This window comes from Coffea arabica, chromosome 4c, assembly GCF_036785885.1.
Source record: "Coffea arabica cultivar ET-39 chromosome 4c, Coffea Arabica ET-39 HiFi, whole genome shotgun sequence".
NCBI lineage: Eukaryota > Viridiplantae > Streptophyta > Magnoliopsida > Gentianales > Rubiaceae > Coffea > Coffea arabica.
The window spans coordinates 5293293-5308652 of NC_092316.1; the positions used below are offsets into that span (position 1 = coordinate 5293293).

The following is a 15360-nucleotide window of genomic DNA, read 5'->3' on the forward strand; positions in this document are numbered from 1 at the left end:
TGTCCTTTTCATTAAAAATTTCAACCATTAGCTGGATCCCTCATTTGTCGCGAGCCCTCTTTGGCAAATCCATTTTTGTTTAGTAGCAGCTATTTTAACATCCCAACGAACCACAAAAATGTCCTACTAGCGAAGTTACAAATAGTTCCAAATTGCATTTAGAGAGATGACAATAGTATTGCTGAGGTAAAATCTAAATTCAACAAAACATTTGGTTAACGATTTGGACCTACTTGTGACAACAATTATGTGGTAAAAATGTAATTAGAGTTAAATTTTTTTTTTGGGTCATAATTCTATAAACGCGATAAACTTCTCAGAAATGTGCTGTACAACTTTTGGAAATATACCACCTGGCAAAAGTTGACAAGCCTCAAACTAAATTGAATGGATTACCAACGGAACCCCCTCGTTCCTCCAGCGTACAGATAGGTGATACAAATCGAAGATGTTGAAGAAATCTTCCAGTATTGATAGGTACTAAGCGTGTTTTTCCATTGGGCAGGGTTTTCATTTCATGGAAATTTAGAAAATATAGCCTGTCATATACTACTAATCCCAAGTCCCACACCGGATCTGACAGCTTCCGTCCATAAAGACTCCGTTGATTTTGATAAACTCTTAAACAGGCAATTAGGTTTTGTGTTCATGAAGATTAAAATCAGGAAACAGTGTGTGTGTCATTTGTGGCTATTATGAATGAGAAATAAACTACCATCTTTATCCTTTCTTTTATAGAAACCATAGCAGCAAATAGACCGGAAAAGAAGGAAAAGGAGAAGATTTGCAGCCACGAGTTACGACCTTCGCATGCAGAGTATACAACAAAGTGGGCTTCAAGCACGACGCAACCCTCTCCTCCTCCGGACTGAACACACACACTCTAACGCAACGCCATTAGGGTTTTCAGACAAATTATCAGCGCTTCGAGGATTCGCTTTTTCCGGCATTTTCCATGTAAAAAGTAGGGTTTTCTCCTTGCCCTCACAATTTGAAGATCGAAAGCAAAAAAGCTTTTAGCATTTCCTGGTTTCTGCTCTTCTTTTTCATTTCTTTAACCGACAAGTGGCACGCAGAACTAGCCAAAATATATATGCTATGCTTGAGAAGGTGTAAAGGTTTCTCTCTCGAGAACACTTTTAAGAACTAGCAAGCATAAATGCTTTTAGGCAAGATAAGACAGTCGAATCTTGAAGAAACCACGCAGAAATTCGGTAGCAAGAGTATAGAGACTCTCACACAAGTTGTTTGCCGTGTAAATCCCACTTCAACCAGGATAATGGTGAAGATTATAAATGCACCCGTAAAGAAAATTAAAATCGTACAAAGTATTCATTATTATTCAGTTAATCTTACTCTAATTTCCGACCATTGAGCCTGATTAGAAATGCAGCAGCATTAATGTTTCAGGAAAAAGGGGGGAAAAAAAAAAGAAGTGCTACAAAAACCAATTGTAGCTACAATAACAGTTGCCATATCCTACAACGTTCCTTTCTCGGGGAAAAGCCTCTGATCCATCTACAGAGACAGAGGGCAATAGATTCGCTGGATCCCTGGGGAAAGCCACAAGTTAAGAAACAGCAAGAAAAACAGCAAAAGTTAAATTCAGTGACAGAAACACTTGACCCTCTATGAGACCAGAAATAGCAAAGGCAAATTAGAACACCATGAAATGGACTCTCAATCAAATACCAAACCGCAAAAGAAGTTAAAAGTGTTCAAAATCAGGTACAATCATGTAAAACCGAAAAGGGGTACTGAGATCTTACTCATAAACTGAAACAAAACAACAAAATTTAATAAGACAAGAAACAAACAAGTGATACAGCAGAAGAATGATGAAATGATTATCAAGTCAAAAGTGTAGAGCTCCCTTCAATCCAAAGAAGGATCTAACATGAGGTAATGCAGCTCCTGACATATGCAAGCCACAATCCTATCCACGCAAAACTCCAAAGATGGGATAGGGCTGAGGGATCCATAGGTCAGCAGCTCCATCTTCCCCCGCTAAGATCCTCTATTGGACTTCAAGGAGCTCCACTCCAAAACCCTAATCCCACCTCCGACAAAAAAAGTCAACCCCTCCCCCAAAAGCAACGAAAAGACACCGCACAAAGCTCACTACCCCATAACCCGAATCAGCCTAAAAAATCTTCATCAGCTCAAAAACCCTCGTAACCACAAGCTGGATCGATCTACCATCTCGTCTATATTCTTTAAAAAGAAGCCAAAAGTAACGGACGAGAAAGCAAAAAGCTTTACATCCTCCAAACCCTTTACTCGTATGGATCTACTGGTTGAGTTTAGAGAGGAAAAAAAATGAATCTAAAAGATCTATGAGCATGAATCTAGGAGAAGTTGAAGCCATGGTTATTGAGCTCAATCTCCAAGATCAAACCAGTTCTTAACAAGCAAATCTTAATCGAGGAAGAGGCTCCTGAACAAGAAGATTAGCTGGATGCTATCACCTAACAGCTTGCTTTTAATGGAACCACAAGTCTGAGAAAATCAGAATGACAAGGGGACAATATATAGAGACTTTGGAAGATGAGAAGTGGTGGGTAGGGGACTAGGCGGGGGGGGGGGGTCGGCAAAGGCTGTTATCTTGCATCCATTATCAGTTATCACTGAAAAGTCTCGGGAAACTTCTTTTTGGGCTTGGTAATTGATTAGATTCCCTCTGGAGCCTTTGAAAATCACATGCTTTGTCACAGCCTATGCTATACTACCAACCACAAATGCATGTATACACACTCAACCTCAGCCCTCGAGTCACAAACGCTCCCATTTTTAACGTTGCACACTCTACTGTGTCTATTACCTGTGAATAAAAGGTATTTTCTCGTGTAGGAAAATAGAAAAATACTGGTCTACGAGAGTACCTTTTTAACATTAAAAAACCTGTGTCCTACATTATGGAATGAGGAAAGTGCATTTGGTGCGAAGCTTTTCCAACTGTGTTGCCTTGTCCTAAGCATTTAAAGGGATTTGAAGACGGGGATTCGCTTCGTGTGGGATGGTCTTTGAGAGATGCTGTGTTCCTCGCTCCAGCTTGTCGATGGATAAATTTTGGAGTTGCACTAATGGGGATTCTTTTTTTTTTTTTTTTTTTTTTGGATCAATGCACTAATGGGGATTCTGAACCTTAGTGGAAGACAAGTTTCGGCCGGATTTGTCTAGGTGGAATTGATTCATGCCGCACTAGAGTAATGGTAAATTTCAAGTCTCATTTGCATAAATATAATTGTATATGAATTACAGGCAGTATTGATTCGTGAATTAAATATTAGTTAAGATTAGAGTTATGCTATTTTGCACGTAAATTTACTCCGTCTCTACTCTAGTTATATTGTTGTTTTATAAGTGAATTTTCTAGTCGTAAATAATTTTTATACAATTTACTTTTATACATTCTTTTTGCCTTTTTTATTAGTATTATTATTACATATTATGAAGTCTGTTATTTTACTAGTGATTTGAAGGGGAAAAAAAAAGTACGTCTGTACGCCCGAACGAAATAAATAATAAAAAAGAGTAATTAATCAAGGATAACTAGTCATAAAATCCCCATAATAGTAGTGATATACTATAAGCTATGGCGTTCTTTTTAGATTTTTGGAAAACCAATGATGACGATTACCTCAAAGGAAGGGGGTAAATAAAGGCGAACTTTACTAAATCTCAGGGTTAAGCCTTGAGAGACGGAAACAAATAAAGGAAATCTTGGCTTCCATTGGGTGAAGTCATGGTACTAACGTAAGATTGGTCGCAGGCAAACAAAACCGACAAAATCTAGTCTTAGATCTGCACAGGTACTGGCGACTGGCGCTGGTGACTATACCTAACCACGGAAATAACCTCACCCACATTTCTTCTTTACTCTCCTGGTCTATCCTGACACGTGTCAATTTTAGACAAGGACTGCGAGATTTCCAAATAAAGAGGAAAGTTGGCCCACGCCATAATTCTTCTGGACTTTCCAGCTGTCGAGGTAAGATGGGCTTGGGCTTTTCACTGGATATCCAGTCAGAATGGATGCCGGCAACACCTCCACGTTCCTAATCCCTCCCGTCTAGCAGTACATCGTTCAGCGTCAGAGACCGGCCCGGGATACAATATGTGTGCCCAAATTTATTGGACTTGGCTTCTATAATCCATGGTGTATCCTAATTCATCTGCTCGACCGATATGTTGGATTCTTTTACTTTTTATGTTTAGATGGAAAAAAAAAAATTGTTTGTTTTCTAAGAAAAAAATATTTTGGCAGTAATTTACCTCACTTTTTGGTTCTTTAAATTGTTGGAGATTTACCACATGAAAATAGTTGGAGCTTCTTACCTCATTTTTTGTAATTTCTATTGAAACTCTACTGTAAACTTTTTAGTTGAAAAAACACTTATTAGTAGTTTCATATATATATATATATATATATATAAATGCGTGCGTGTTTATAAACGATTATGTAGTTGATAGTGCGAGTTAATTTAGTAAAATTTAGATTTTGATAATCTATAAAGTATTTAATTATTGTAATTAAGGGATTTTTTTTTTGCAATTACCATATTGGAGTCATTTAGGAATGAGTGTATATATAAAAAAAAAAAGATTAGGAAAAAGGGCTTAAAGTTCTTATGATTTTTGACTTGGGTTTGAAATTGGGTAACCTTTTAAGCAATTTTAAACCTATTCCAATTTTCCTTTAAAAAAAAAAACCTATTCATTCAAATATTAAAATCAGAAATGCTATGGGAATGAAAATTGACAATGACAAAAATGCACAAACTGTGTATGATTCCCAAACCCTCGTAAATAACAAACTACTCCTTAGCAATTTTGGAAGAGAATTTCGCTAGGGTTTAATATCCCCCATTTCTAGGCTATCTTCTTCTCCATTTCCTGCACAGGACACCTGAACCCCTGCTCCTTCTCTCTCGAATCCATCCCCGTATCGAAACCAGCCAATCCGAATCTTCATCGAATCCCCTTTCTTCGAAGCTATTACTTTCCTGTATCATGGGTAAGATTCATTTCCGGTAAATCTTTGCGTTTTAATTATTCTGATCAGTTTTTTTTTTCCCTTGGATTTGGAAGTAAACTTGAACTTTGAATGGTGTATATGCGTAGATATTGAAGAGGAGATTAAGGCTCTCCAACTTGACTCCTCTGGTATAAGTACTTCAATTTTTAGTACAGTTAATACTTACTTTTTATTTTGAATTTCTTTTCCCATTTTTAAATCATTTTTTGGTTCGTTGTTGCTAGCAGAAGATATTGTTACTGGTAATGCTAATGGCGAAGAAGATGCTAAGCCAAACGATGTTGTTAAACCTGATGAAAAAGATGAAGGTGGATAAAATTAATTGATGAATCACTTTGACTGATTAGACTTGTTTTCGCTCTTGGCATATGATGGCTTTTTAATATGCTTAGACATAGAAGAATTGTGAAATTGTCGTGTCTTTGTGGTTACGAATTCTTCTGATGTTGTTGTAGGTTCGAAAGATGTGGCAAATGCAAATGCTCCCCCCCCAGCTGGTGTTGAGCTGAAAGGCACCTCAGCAGGTCTCTCTGTGTGTGTGTGTGTGTGTTTTTTTTTTGTTGGTTCTTTTCTTGCCTGTTCTACCACTCGCTGAATGTGGATTGTGTACCGTTATATTGAAGAAACTCTGTGGAGGTCGTTGTATAGTTTATACTTGTTCTTTCAATTCAATAAGCTTTTCTAATACTTTTGGTACATTTTCTTGTTTATTCAGTGAAAGAAAAAGAAACGCCTGCACCTGAAGTTGTTGAAGATGAGGTGGAAGAGAGCCAAAAGCGACATTTGAATGTTGTGTTTATTGGTCATGTTGGTAAGATAAAGTTTTCTTCCTCAATTCTAATTATATAGTTATTGAAGGCTCTAATTCTTTTTTTGACCATAAGGAACCCTATTGCTTGTTACTAAGGATGTTGATTTTGTGTAGGTGCTCGACTTCGTCATTTGTACTATCTTGGTAGTGTAGTTGTAATTTACTAAATTGTTTTTCTCTTTCTTTTCCTTATTATGCTCAATTAGGCTGGTTTTTTCCTATTATTTTGAAGGGGAAAGCCATTCACTGACTGCCAACGCTCTCCAATGCACGAAAACTACCTGAAAATAAAGAAATGCTGCCACAGGGATTAATGCAAACTTTTTATTAATAAACTAGTCAGGACATTTTAAAGTTTTTAGGTAGACCTTTCCTGAGTTGATGCTACTGTACATTTTTCAACGCTTAGTAGAATATTTATCTTTCTCTGATGCCTTTTATCTAAAGTCAGTTTCAGTCAGTTTCGTAGATACTCCTCTCTTGTTATGCTATGAGTTTTTTGTAATCTGCAAACTGTATGCTTGTTAGTGCCATTAGTTGTGGTTTGATGTGAAGTAACAATGACTCTGTTTTTCATTGGTTCTTTATTTAACTAAACAGTCAGTTGTTTTAGTTGTCTAATGACTTTGAATTACTTTGGATTGTGCATGCCATTTCCAAGTAGTTATTTGGGCTTCAAAATAGAAAGTTTGGTTAAGATTTGAACATTTGTAATATATCAGGGAGTTACCTTTGATTGGATTTGAATTGCAGATGCTGGCAAGTCAACTACAGGGGGACAGATATTGTTTTTAAGCGGTCAAGTTGATGATCGAACTATTCAGAAATATGAAAAAGAGGCAAAGGACAAAAGCAGAGAGAGTTGGTAAGGCTCATTTGTTTCTTAGTTGTGCTTCTCAATCCTGATTGTGAAAAATGTCAAATGGATGTTTTGTGCAACTGCTATTTCTGATGGAGGAGAGGGAAACTCTGGAACAATGTTCTAAGAGTCCTTTTGGATTGGGTGTTTCTAGAAATTTTACTGTACATTTTGTTGATTTAAAAAAAAGGATGGATGTTTTAGGGGTGTATTTTGAGGCATTATTGTGCCTCAAAATTAAAATCCCACGTTCACTCTCTGGCATTATTGTGGCGAACCACCATCCCTATCACGAATCTCCCTCTCAACCACCTTCCCTACCACAATCCTCCCTCTCTCCCATCCCAATCCTCCTCCACCCCCACAATTTCTTGTGACCCTCCTCTGCCCCAGCAGCATCCCTAGCCCCTCAGTGCTGCTTCCTTCTCCCCTCCATCTCTTCTCTGTCCTCCTCCCCCATCTTTCCACTCCGCAATGCCCTCCATCTCGCAAATCTGGTCCTGCAACCAGATTTGGTCTGGGGGAAGATCTGTAAGGGGACGGGGACGGGGAGGGGGTGGGGTTCGGGGAAGAGGAGAAGGGAGGGGAGGGGTTGTGGATGTTGGCGGGATGGGGAAGGAGGAAGGGAGAAGAGGTGGTGGAATGGAGGGGAGGGTGGCGGGGAAGGAAGTGGAGGGTGAAGGTGGGGATGGAAGGAAAGAGGGGGAGGAAGGGGTGGGTAGTGTTGGTGGGGGGTGAGTGAGGTTTGTTTTTTGGGGGGGGGGGGGGAGGGAGGTGGCGGCAGTATTGGTGGAAGTGGGGTGAGTGAGATGGTGGTTGGGGATGGTCTTGAAAGGAGAAGGGGTGGTATTCTGTTAGGGTGGTTGTGTGTTTTATGGGATGTTTTTAGGTGATTGGTGTGTTGTCTAGGTGTTTTTTGGGAGGTTACTGGATTTTGTTGGAAAAAAACTTGCTTTTAAAAAACTTCCAATCCAAACCTAGCCACTATAAATTTTTATTCATTATTTTTCCTTCACATGTTTCAACTGCATTTCACTTTGCCAATAGTCTCTCAGTGCCTTTGAACTTTGTTTCTTGTGTTATTAGCCTTTTACCTCCAACCTCTTTTGATAATTTTCTTTGCTGCAACAGTGTGCACATTTGCCATATATGCTATGGTTGTTGTGCATGCCTATAAGCTATGGTTATGTTAGACATCTTATTTGTTTGTCATGTCTTTGATAGTACTTGCTGTTTCAGGGCTTAATGCTTACTATGCATGTCGGAATAGTTGTGATAGATAACTTTACCTGAATTGATGGTATGCAAGGAATAGAGAGATTAATCTTTTGTGGCGAGTAACTTTCACTTTCATATTATTAGAATTCAATATATTAATTATCTAATTGAAATGGGTAGTTCTGGTTTCTTTGTGGCTTTCTTATTTGAGATGCTGTATGAATGTCAAGTTAATGTGTAAAAATCATTGTTTTGCCTTATTTGAGATGCAGTACGAATGTCAAGATAATGTGTAAAAATCATTGTTTTGCCTGTTTGTTAATTGCTGACTTGTTTTTGTTTTAGTTTCTTTGTCACTGTTGATCTAATACAAGCTTGCTTAAATAGTCTTTCTGACAGTCGTTTCCTTTAACCAGGTATATGGCTTATATTATGGATACAAATGAAGAAGAGAGGGTCAAGGTACAAAATTTTGTCTCCATTGCGTTTTGTTTTGCTGGGAGAATTTCTGTTATTCAAACTTTTGTTGCAGGGTTTGCTGTTTTAAGTAATTAGTTCATTTATTCTTTTTTTGCATACTCTGAGTTTGTTTCTCTTACTGTTGAATTTATTATTGCTGGTTTTAGCAGATTCTTGATTTGTTTTCTTTGGAGGTTGTTGTTTTATCCTTATTTATTTCTCGTTATAGGGAAAAACAGTTGAGGTTGGACGTGCACATTTTGAAACAGCGACAACTAGATTTACGATTCTGGATGCTCCGGTATACTGCTTTTCTTTGCTTTTGAGCTTCTTATCTGTTCTCCTTTGAAGCTTGATGCACAAATTCTGAAGCGTGTATGCAAATATTAAGCACCTCAAATCAACAATATCAGAATTGCATGAAGTGCAGAGCATAGTAACAAGCTATGAGCCATTCCAATGTGCATATCCACTGTTTTTTAATTACTACCTCATTTTGTCCTGTTTGGTTGCAATATATCGAGTACTTTCTGTTCATACCTTTTTGTTTGATAGTGTATCGATGTAGTATTTATTTCTCAATCAATGTGAGAAGTCCTGCATTCTGATTCTGAATATTGACCCATCTCACGAAAATCAGGAAGTAGGAAGGCGGTTTTGGTAAATTAGAGCATCTGCCATCTTATTGGAAAAAGAAACTTGTGACCTACTTAATCTAATTATATATGCATAGACAATGGTTAAAAGTCCCTGTCACATATTTTTACAGATTTGTTTCTTGTCTATATGTGTGAATGCTCGTCAGAACATTCCAATTGAGATTTTACTACAAACTCAAAATTTATAGTTTCTGTTTCCAGGCATTTAGTGTACTTTGACAAAATTGAAGTTTTCAATTAGATTTGGACCTTTAAGCATTTTGTGCAATGTTGCATTGCATTTATCTCTCACAATAATCGTTGGCAAAATCTGGAAGTATGCTGTCCTTTAAGGGTTTCAACTGACTATCTGATTAGAGGTAGTTATTCAAGCAGGGGATGAAAAACTGTTGGACCTCTTTCTTAAAACCTGTAATTCTGGGGAAGATATTTCTGCAATTTCTTTGAAGAGCAATTTTATAGCTAGTATTATATTCAAAAGAAGGCATGAAAGAAGATGAACTGATTAAAGAAAGGCTTATAGTGCCAGAATTTGAGATTTGGTTTGTTGATTGTGAATATTCTATTTGCCTTGATACCTGCTTTGAGATCCTTTCAATCTATCATTCACAAGCAAGGCTAATAAAAGCTTCTCTGTCTAATTTTTAGGGTCATAAAAGTTATGTCCCCAACATGATTAGTGGAGCATCTCAAGCTGATATAGGAGTGCTGGTAAGTATTTTTTTTGATATGTCTGTAGTTCCTTATTGAGCTTTGACAGATTTTCCATTTGTGTTTATTGATCTATCCCTGTGTTGAACTTTTGTTCCATTCAGGTAATATCTGCTCGAAAGGGTGAATTTGAAACTGGATATGAGAAAGGTGGACAGACGCGCGAACATGTCCAGCTTGCAAAGACTCTTGGAGTCTCTAAGCTACTTGTTGTTGTAAATAAAATGGATGAGCCTACCGTTAACTGGTCAAAAGAAAGGTGTTTTCTCAGATTCTGCCTTTAGGGTACAGATGATACGTGATACTGTATAGAATAGTTTCTAATATTACTCCCTCTTCCCCTTTTTCAGATATGATGAGATTGAGACAAAAATGCTTCCTTTCCTGAGATCTTCAGGTTATAATGTCAAGAAAGGTAATGACACATTTTTTTGGGTTGTTTAATATATTGCTTTACTGTATTTCTTGTTTTCAACGGATCTGTCTGCTCACTACTTTGTATTTCTTGTCAATTATTGTGAGAGATACGTCTATAAAGTTGGTCATATAACCTTCTTCTCCATATGTTAATGTTATGGGCATTTCTTTATTGTTTATGTTTATTTTTTGGTTATTTAATTTTTTATTGTGTTTGAGATGTAGATGTACAGTTTCTCCCGATTTCCGGGCTTGTGGGTTCAAATATGAAGACAAGAATAGACAAAAGTATATGCCCTTGGTGGAATGGCCCTTGCCTTTTTGAAGCTCTTGATGCTGTTGAAGTTCCTGCACGCGATCCCAAAGGTCCATTTAGGTACAGCATATGACCTAAATTTTTTAAACTTGTCTAATCTTCTTCCTCTTCTTGAGGGGTTAGATGTGCTCCCAACTTTTCCTGTCTTGGCCAGTCACTTTGTTTCTTGTCTCAGTTTTAGTACTTTAAACTTAGATTTAGGTAGAAAACAGGAGTTTATCTGTGATTAGAATCACTTTTTGATGCTTTTGTTCAATGCCTAAAATTAGTATCGTCTTGTCTATTTTTCTGTGTTGCCGTATTTTTCCTGTGTTGCATCTTTCACTTAAAATGCTCGTCTTACTGCGCCATTGGATGATATTCTCCTGTCAGTTTCTTGAAAAGACCAAGGGTCTACAAAATCAGGTCCTTTTTCAACGGAGTCTCATCTAGGGTATTTTATCTCAAATTTTTTGCACCTGTTGCATTTATGTGCTTGTGCACAAAATAAGCCATTGATTTTCCTTCCCTTGTCTTACAGAAGTATTAAGGTGATTTTGCTTCAGTAATTAGGTCTGGTTAGGACTGCTGTTTGTTGTTTAAATTTCTTGAGTGTGTTTTCTTTTTGAAAGCAATTTCTGTTTCTTATTCTCTTACATCACTAGTAACATTTTTTTCAAACTTCTAATGTTTGTCTAAATAGAATGCCTATTATTGACAAATTCAAAGACATGGGAACGGTGGTAATGGGCAAAGTTGAATCTGGTAGCATCCGTGAAGGGGATAATTTGTTGGTCATGCCAAACAAGGTGCTGTTTCTAGCACTTAAATGATCTCTCGTATTGATTTCTGTGGTGTTTATTGGGTGGAAACAGTTTGAAAATCAAGGAAAATTTATTATGTAACATTTGTCTAAAACTGCAGGCTCAGGTGAAAGTTGTTGCCATCTTCTGTGATGAAGATAAAGCTAGGCGTGCTGGACCTGGTGAAAATTTGCGGGTGAGGATATCAGGGGTTGAGGAAGAGGAAGTGTCAGCAGGGTTTGTTTTGAGCAGCGTTGGTAAGTTCCTCGTACATTATCTCTCATATTCAGAGAAAATCATCTTGGATTTTGAAAATGTAGTCTTCTTCAGTGACACAGCGAATCAAATTCTACTTTAGTAGTATGATTGTGTGGAGAGCTACAAACTTGTTCTAAAGCTTCATGTGATATGTGTTAAGAACTTTTTGAAGGAAAAAGGCAACTCCTTTGCATTATATTGGTTTTTGTTGTTAGGAGTTTGATTTGCATAGGAAGTGGATTTGCTTATTTGCATTTCAGGGACATTCATTCATATTTGCTTATCTTCTTTTGGCTGAGACTAGACTTATTTGGAATTTCTACCATATCTATCTACTAGTTCATTTGCTCAGTGATCCAAATGGATGCAGTCATGCTAAATGAGTTCTAATCCAGAAAAGTCTTTCCTCTCTCCAAATCAAATTTGGCATTGGTCTAGCTATCAATGTTCTTATGCCAGAAAGGGCTTGAGAAAAATGTCAATGTCACTGCTGTTTTACCACATTCAGCAATTTTTTTTTCTTGTAGCATTGATTTTTGTTAGGCAGCAAACTTGGTTTTAACCCTGTTTCTACATCTGCAGCCAAGCCAATACCTGCTGTATCTGAGTTTGTCGCGCAGCTACAGATTTTGGAATTGCTGGATAATGTATGAAGTAAACTCGAATTTATTGTTTTACTCCTTTTATCTTCCGTAGTTTTTTCATTCATTCACATGTTTTGCATGTAACTATATTGAACGTGATTCACATTTTTTTTCAGGCTATTTTTACTGCTGGTTACAAGGCTGTATTGCATATTCATGCTATTGTTGAGGAATGTGAAATTGTTGAACTAATGCAGCAGATTGACCCGAAGACAAAAAAGCCAATGAAGAAGAAACCTCTTTTTGTAAAGAATGGTGCTGTTGTCGTTTGTCGTATCCAGGTTTTATTAAAATGATTAAGTTTACTTCTGATGAGTATTTCTGTATTCTTTGAATGTTTTACATCTTTATCGCTTACCTTCAATCCGTGTTAGTAAGTGACTTGAGCATGTCTTTTAGATCATTCACAATCACGTCACATGAGGTGTAATGCTGTTCCGTTAACTTTGAGCATGAGGATATCAAGTTTGGGAAGGAAGTCAACTTTGATTAGTGAAAAGGAGGTTAAGGAGAATTAAGCATCTTTTTTAGTTGATACGATTAAACCAAATATCCAAGCTAGCACAGGGGTTCAGACTTTTCCACTTGTCAATTCAGGTTTGGACAAAATGTGAGAGAATCATTGCTTGGGGGGAGAGTGGTAGAGAGGAAGAGAAGGGGTGGGATTAAAGTAATTATGCATTAAATGGTGTTTCTATGTTCATATGTGAAATTGCTTTTTTAATTGCATATCCTCTCAGTTTTATGCTTGTAATTGTAATGTTTAAATTGAAGTTTGTGTTAAAATGTGCTTCTCAGGTGAATAATTTGATGTGTGTTGAGAAATTCTCTGATTTTCCACAGCTTGGACGCTTCACTCTTCGAACTGAAGGTGACAAAGTCTTTCCTTTTCTTGGTGGTTTTCACATATATCTTATTCTCTGTTGCCTGTACTCTTGACATTAATTTGAAATGTCTGCAGGGAAAACTGTTGCTGTGGGAAAAGTTACTAGCCTTCCATCCATAGGCGATCGTGCTTAAAACAATTTTGACATGAGGTAGGAAGTTTTGCTTATTTTTGCCATGTGAAGTTGAAAAAAGAAATGAAGGATGAAAACACTTATCAAGAGAAAACTGCTAATTTTCGGCCAATGGAATGAACACAAATTAGTTCTGTTGCAAAAGTTCTGGCCAGAAGACTCCGGGAAATAGGAAATGTCTATAAGCATCAAGGTTTAAAAAGTTCTCTTGGTCTTTGGTGACCTAAAGAATGCAAGGAATTAGGCTGAACTGAGAGTTGAGAAATGAGAATGCTGGTTGCTGGTTAAAATGATGACCTTGGAGAAGTTAGAAATATGTGGAAAGAGTAAGGGGAACTAGAGAAAAACAACCTGTAATTGTTGAGAGCAAATAGAGAATTTCATTTTGTTGGTCAGTAGAGGTTTGAGGGACGGAGAAGATTGATTGCATAAATTGGTATTTTTTTTTTTGGACAGTGCAATGTATTTTTGAAGTGCATATTGGGTATAATGAGTTCAATATCCAAATTTGCTGACCACTTGGAATGGTCCGAAGGAATAAATGTTGTTAATCATGATGTAGTTATCAGTTTGAATGGTTGAAAGACCAATTCTTTTATGCTTTGAAGACAATCTTGTGTAAAGACCTGCATGCCATGTTCTCTCATTATGAATCAGGAACATGCCCCAAAGCTTACATTTAGACAGACAGTCACTAAAATCATAGAAGCTATCTATTCTTTGGTTTAGTCTGCTTGGGCTATTCACTTCTCAACTTTTTGTATGTGATAGATGTTCTCAGGCTGTCCTTTGCAACTTAGACACTAGGCTCTTGCACAGACATCATCCTTTTGTAATGAACCTTTCTGAGAGACCTCAGTTTTGCCTCAAATATCCAGCGGATGGTTATTTCCAACCTGTTTATTGTTATAGTCAGGGTATGGGTAATGCAGTGAGACGTACACATTTCTGAACTATCTACTGTATTTAATCTGCTTTCTTCTGCTGCTACACTTGAATAATAAATGCATATGCTTGCCTGCTTGTTCCTTTGTTACCTATGGGATTGATAATTTAGTTTATTATTCATTTTGTTACTGCCTGGAGGATAACAGCGGCTTCAACAACTGGCGTGATATCTGGCATACGATCCAAGGGTAGATGGATGGATGTTGTTTAATTTAAAATATGATGTCTATGGACTAGGGTCATTAGCTAACTTGATTGTATAGCTTTTTGTGAGCCAATACTGAGACAATTTAGCGTTGGTCATGCAGGCTTGGCTTCGAGTGTAAAATTTGAACATACTAGTGCGGCAGCAGAATGAGGTTTTTACCTATTATGGTATCTCGGTTGCAGATGTGGAAGAAGGTTCATTCGATGGCTCGTGAATCGTGAGACTTGTTATTTTAGTCTGGAATCTGAATAGATTTTCGACTCTTGTGGATGCTCCCGTCTACAATGGTTGGTTGTCATTGCATTCAGCTGTCATTGGGGTATTTATGTGAAACATAATAGAGAGTTTTGTATCTGTATTCGAAGTAAACCTCTGCATTTACTCATAACGATTGGTTTTGATGGTAGGTTATACCGAGTAGAGCATGCTTTTATATCATGGTCAGTTTTTGGACCAAATATTTTTCTGTTCACGAGATTAAAGTTTATATTTAACACAGTCAGAGTTATATGTATTTCCTTCCTTCCTCCTGGTGTCTTTTCTCTTTTTGCTTATTTTGACGTAATTTTCCAAAATTTAAGCTGCAGAAATTAAATGGGCGTAAACTAGCACTCATCACGGGCCAGGCCCCCTGCTATCCTAGTTAAGAGGAATGCCTTGTTTGGATGTGCAGTGGATCAAATTGGTGGGGATACCATCAGATGTCGATTCTCGGGCGCAAGCTCTCAATAGTAGTGTTAATTTGAAGAAGATTTCGAAGATCGTAATTAAATTTGATAAGCTTGACCAGGGGCAGTTGGGGACAACTAATCTGGGCGAGTGTACAATTTGCTTTTAAAATGCAATTTTTTGGTTTTGAAATAAGCCTTTATCACAAAAAGCCACCAGTCGTTTGTTTTTTTTTTTGAAACATAAAAAAAAAAAAAAGCAATCTTTGGAGAAAATGTAACCCATTTCCCCATATTTTCCGTTTCTTACTTGCGAAATTGGATAATTAATAATAATGGTAAAAG

At 37.2% G+C, this 15360-nt stretch overlaps 1 protein-coding gene across 6 annotated transcripts; it reads left to right on the forward strand.

Moving 5' to 3' along the window:
* The first annotated feature begins 4739 nt into the window (after positions 1–4739).
* Positions 4740–14861, forward strand: LOC113742059 (uncharacterized). Of its 6 annotated transcripts, none has more exons than XR_011812947.1 (20): positions 4740–5017; positions 5125–5166; positions 5263–5346; positions 5494–5562; positions 5754–5849; positions 6603–6714; positions 8343–8388; positions 8615–8686; positions 9693–9755; positions 9860–10014; positions 10106–10170; positions 10398–10548; positions 11171–11276; positions 11392–11527; positions 12111–12175; positions 12289–12453; positions 12971–13043; positions 13134–13209; positions 14278–14327; positions 14448–14861. XR_011812947.1 is itself a non-coding variant. In XM_027269760.2 (19 exons), the coding sequence occupies exons 1-18, from the start codon at positions 5014–5016 to the stop codon at positions 13190–13192; spliced, it is 1563 nt and encodes a 520-aa protein (XP_027125561.2). In that variant the 5' UTR covers positions 4741–5013; the 3' UTR covers positions 13193–13209; positions 14448–14861. The 6 variants fall into 6 exon arrangements, 4 of the variants coding, with proteins under 4 accessions (XP_027125561.2, XP_027125562.2, XP_071901781.1 ...); XR_003460788.2 differs by having other exon boundaries at positions 14286–14327; XM_027269760.2 differs by lacking the exon at positions 14278–14327 and having other exon boundaries at positions 4741–5017.
* Positions 14862–15360: the final 499 nt, after the last annotated feature.

Bases quoted from the DNA above. Each gene is read 5' to 3' on its own strand.
- LOC113742059 (XM_027269760.2), top strand. The intron at 9,756-9,859 runs GTAAGTATTTTT...TGTTCCATTCAG, and splicing joins AAGCTGATATAGGAGTGCTG to GTAATATCTGCTCGAAAGGG. The intron at 11,277-11,391 runs GTGCTGTTTCTA...CTAAAACTGCAG, and splicing joins TGTTGGTCATGCCAAACAAG to GCTCAGGTGAAAGTTGTTGC.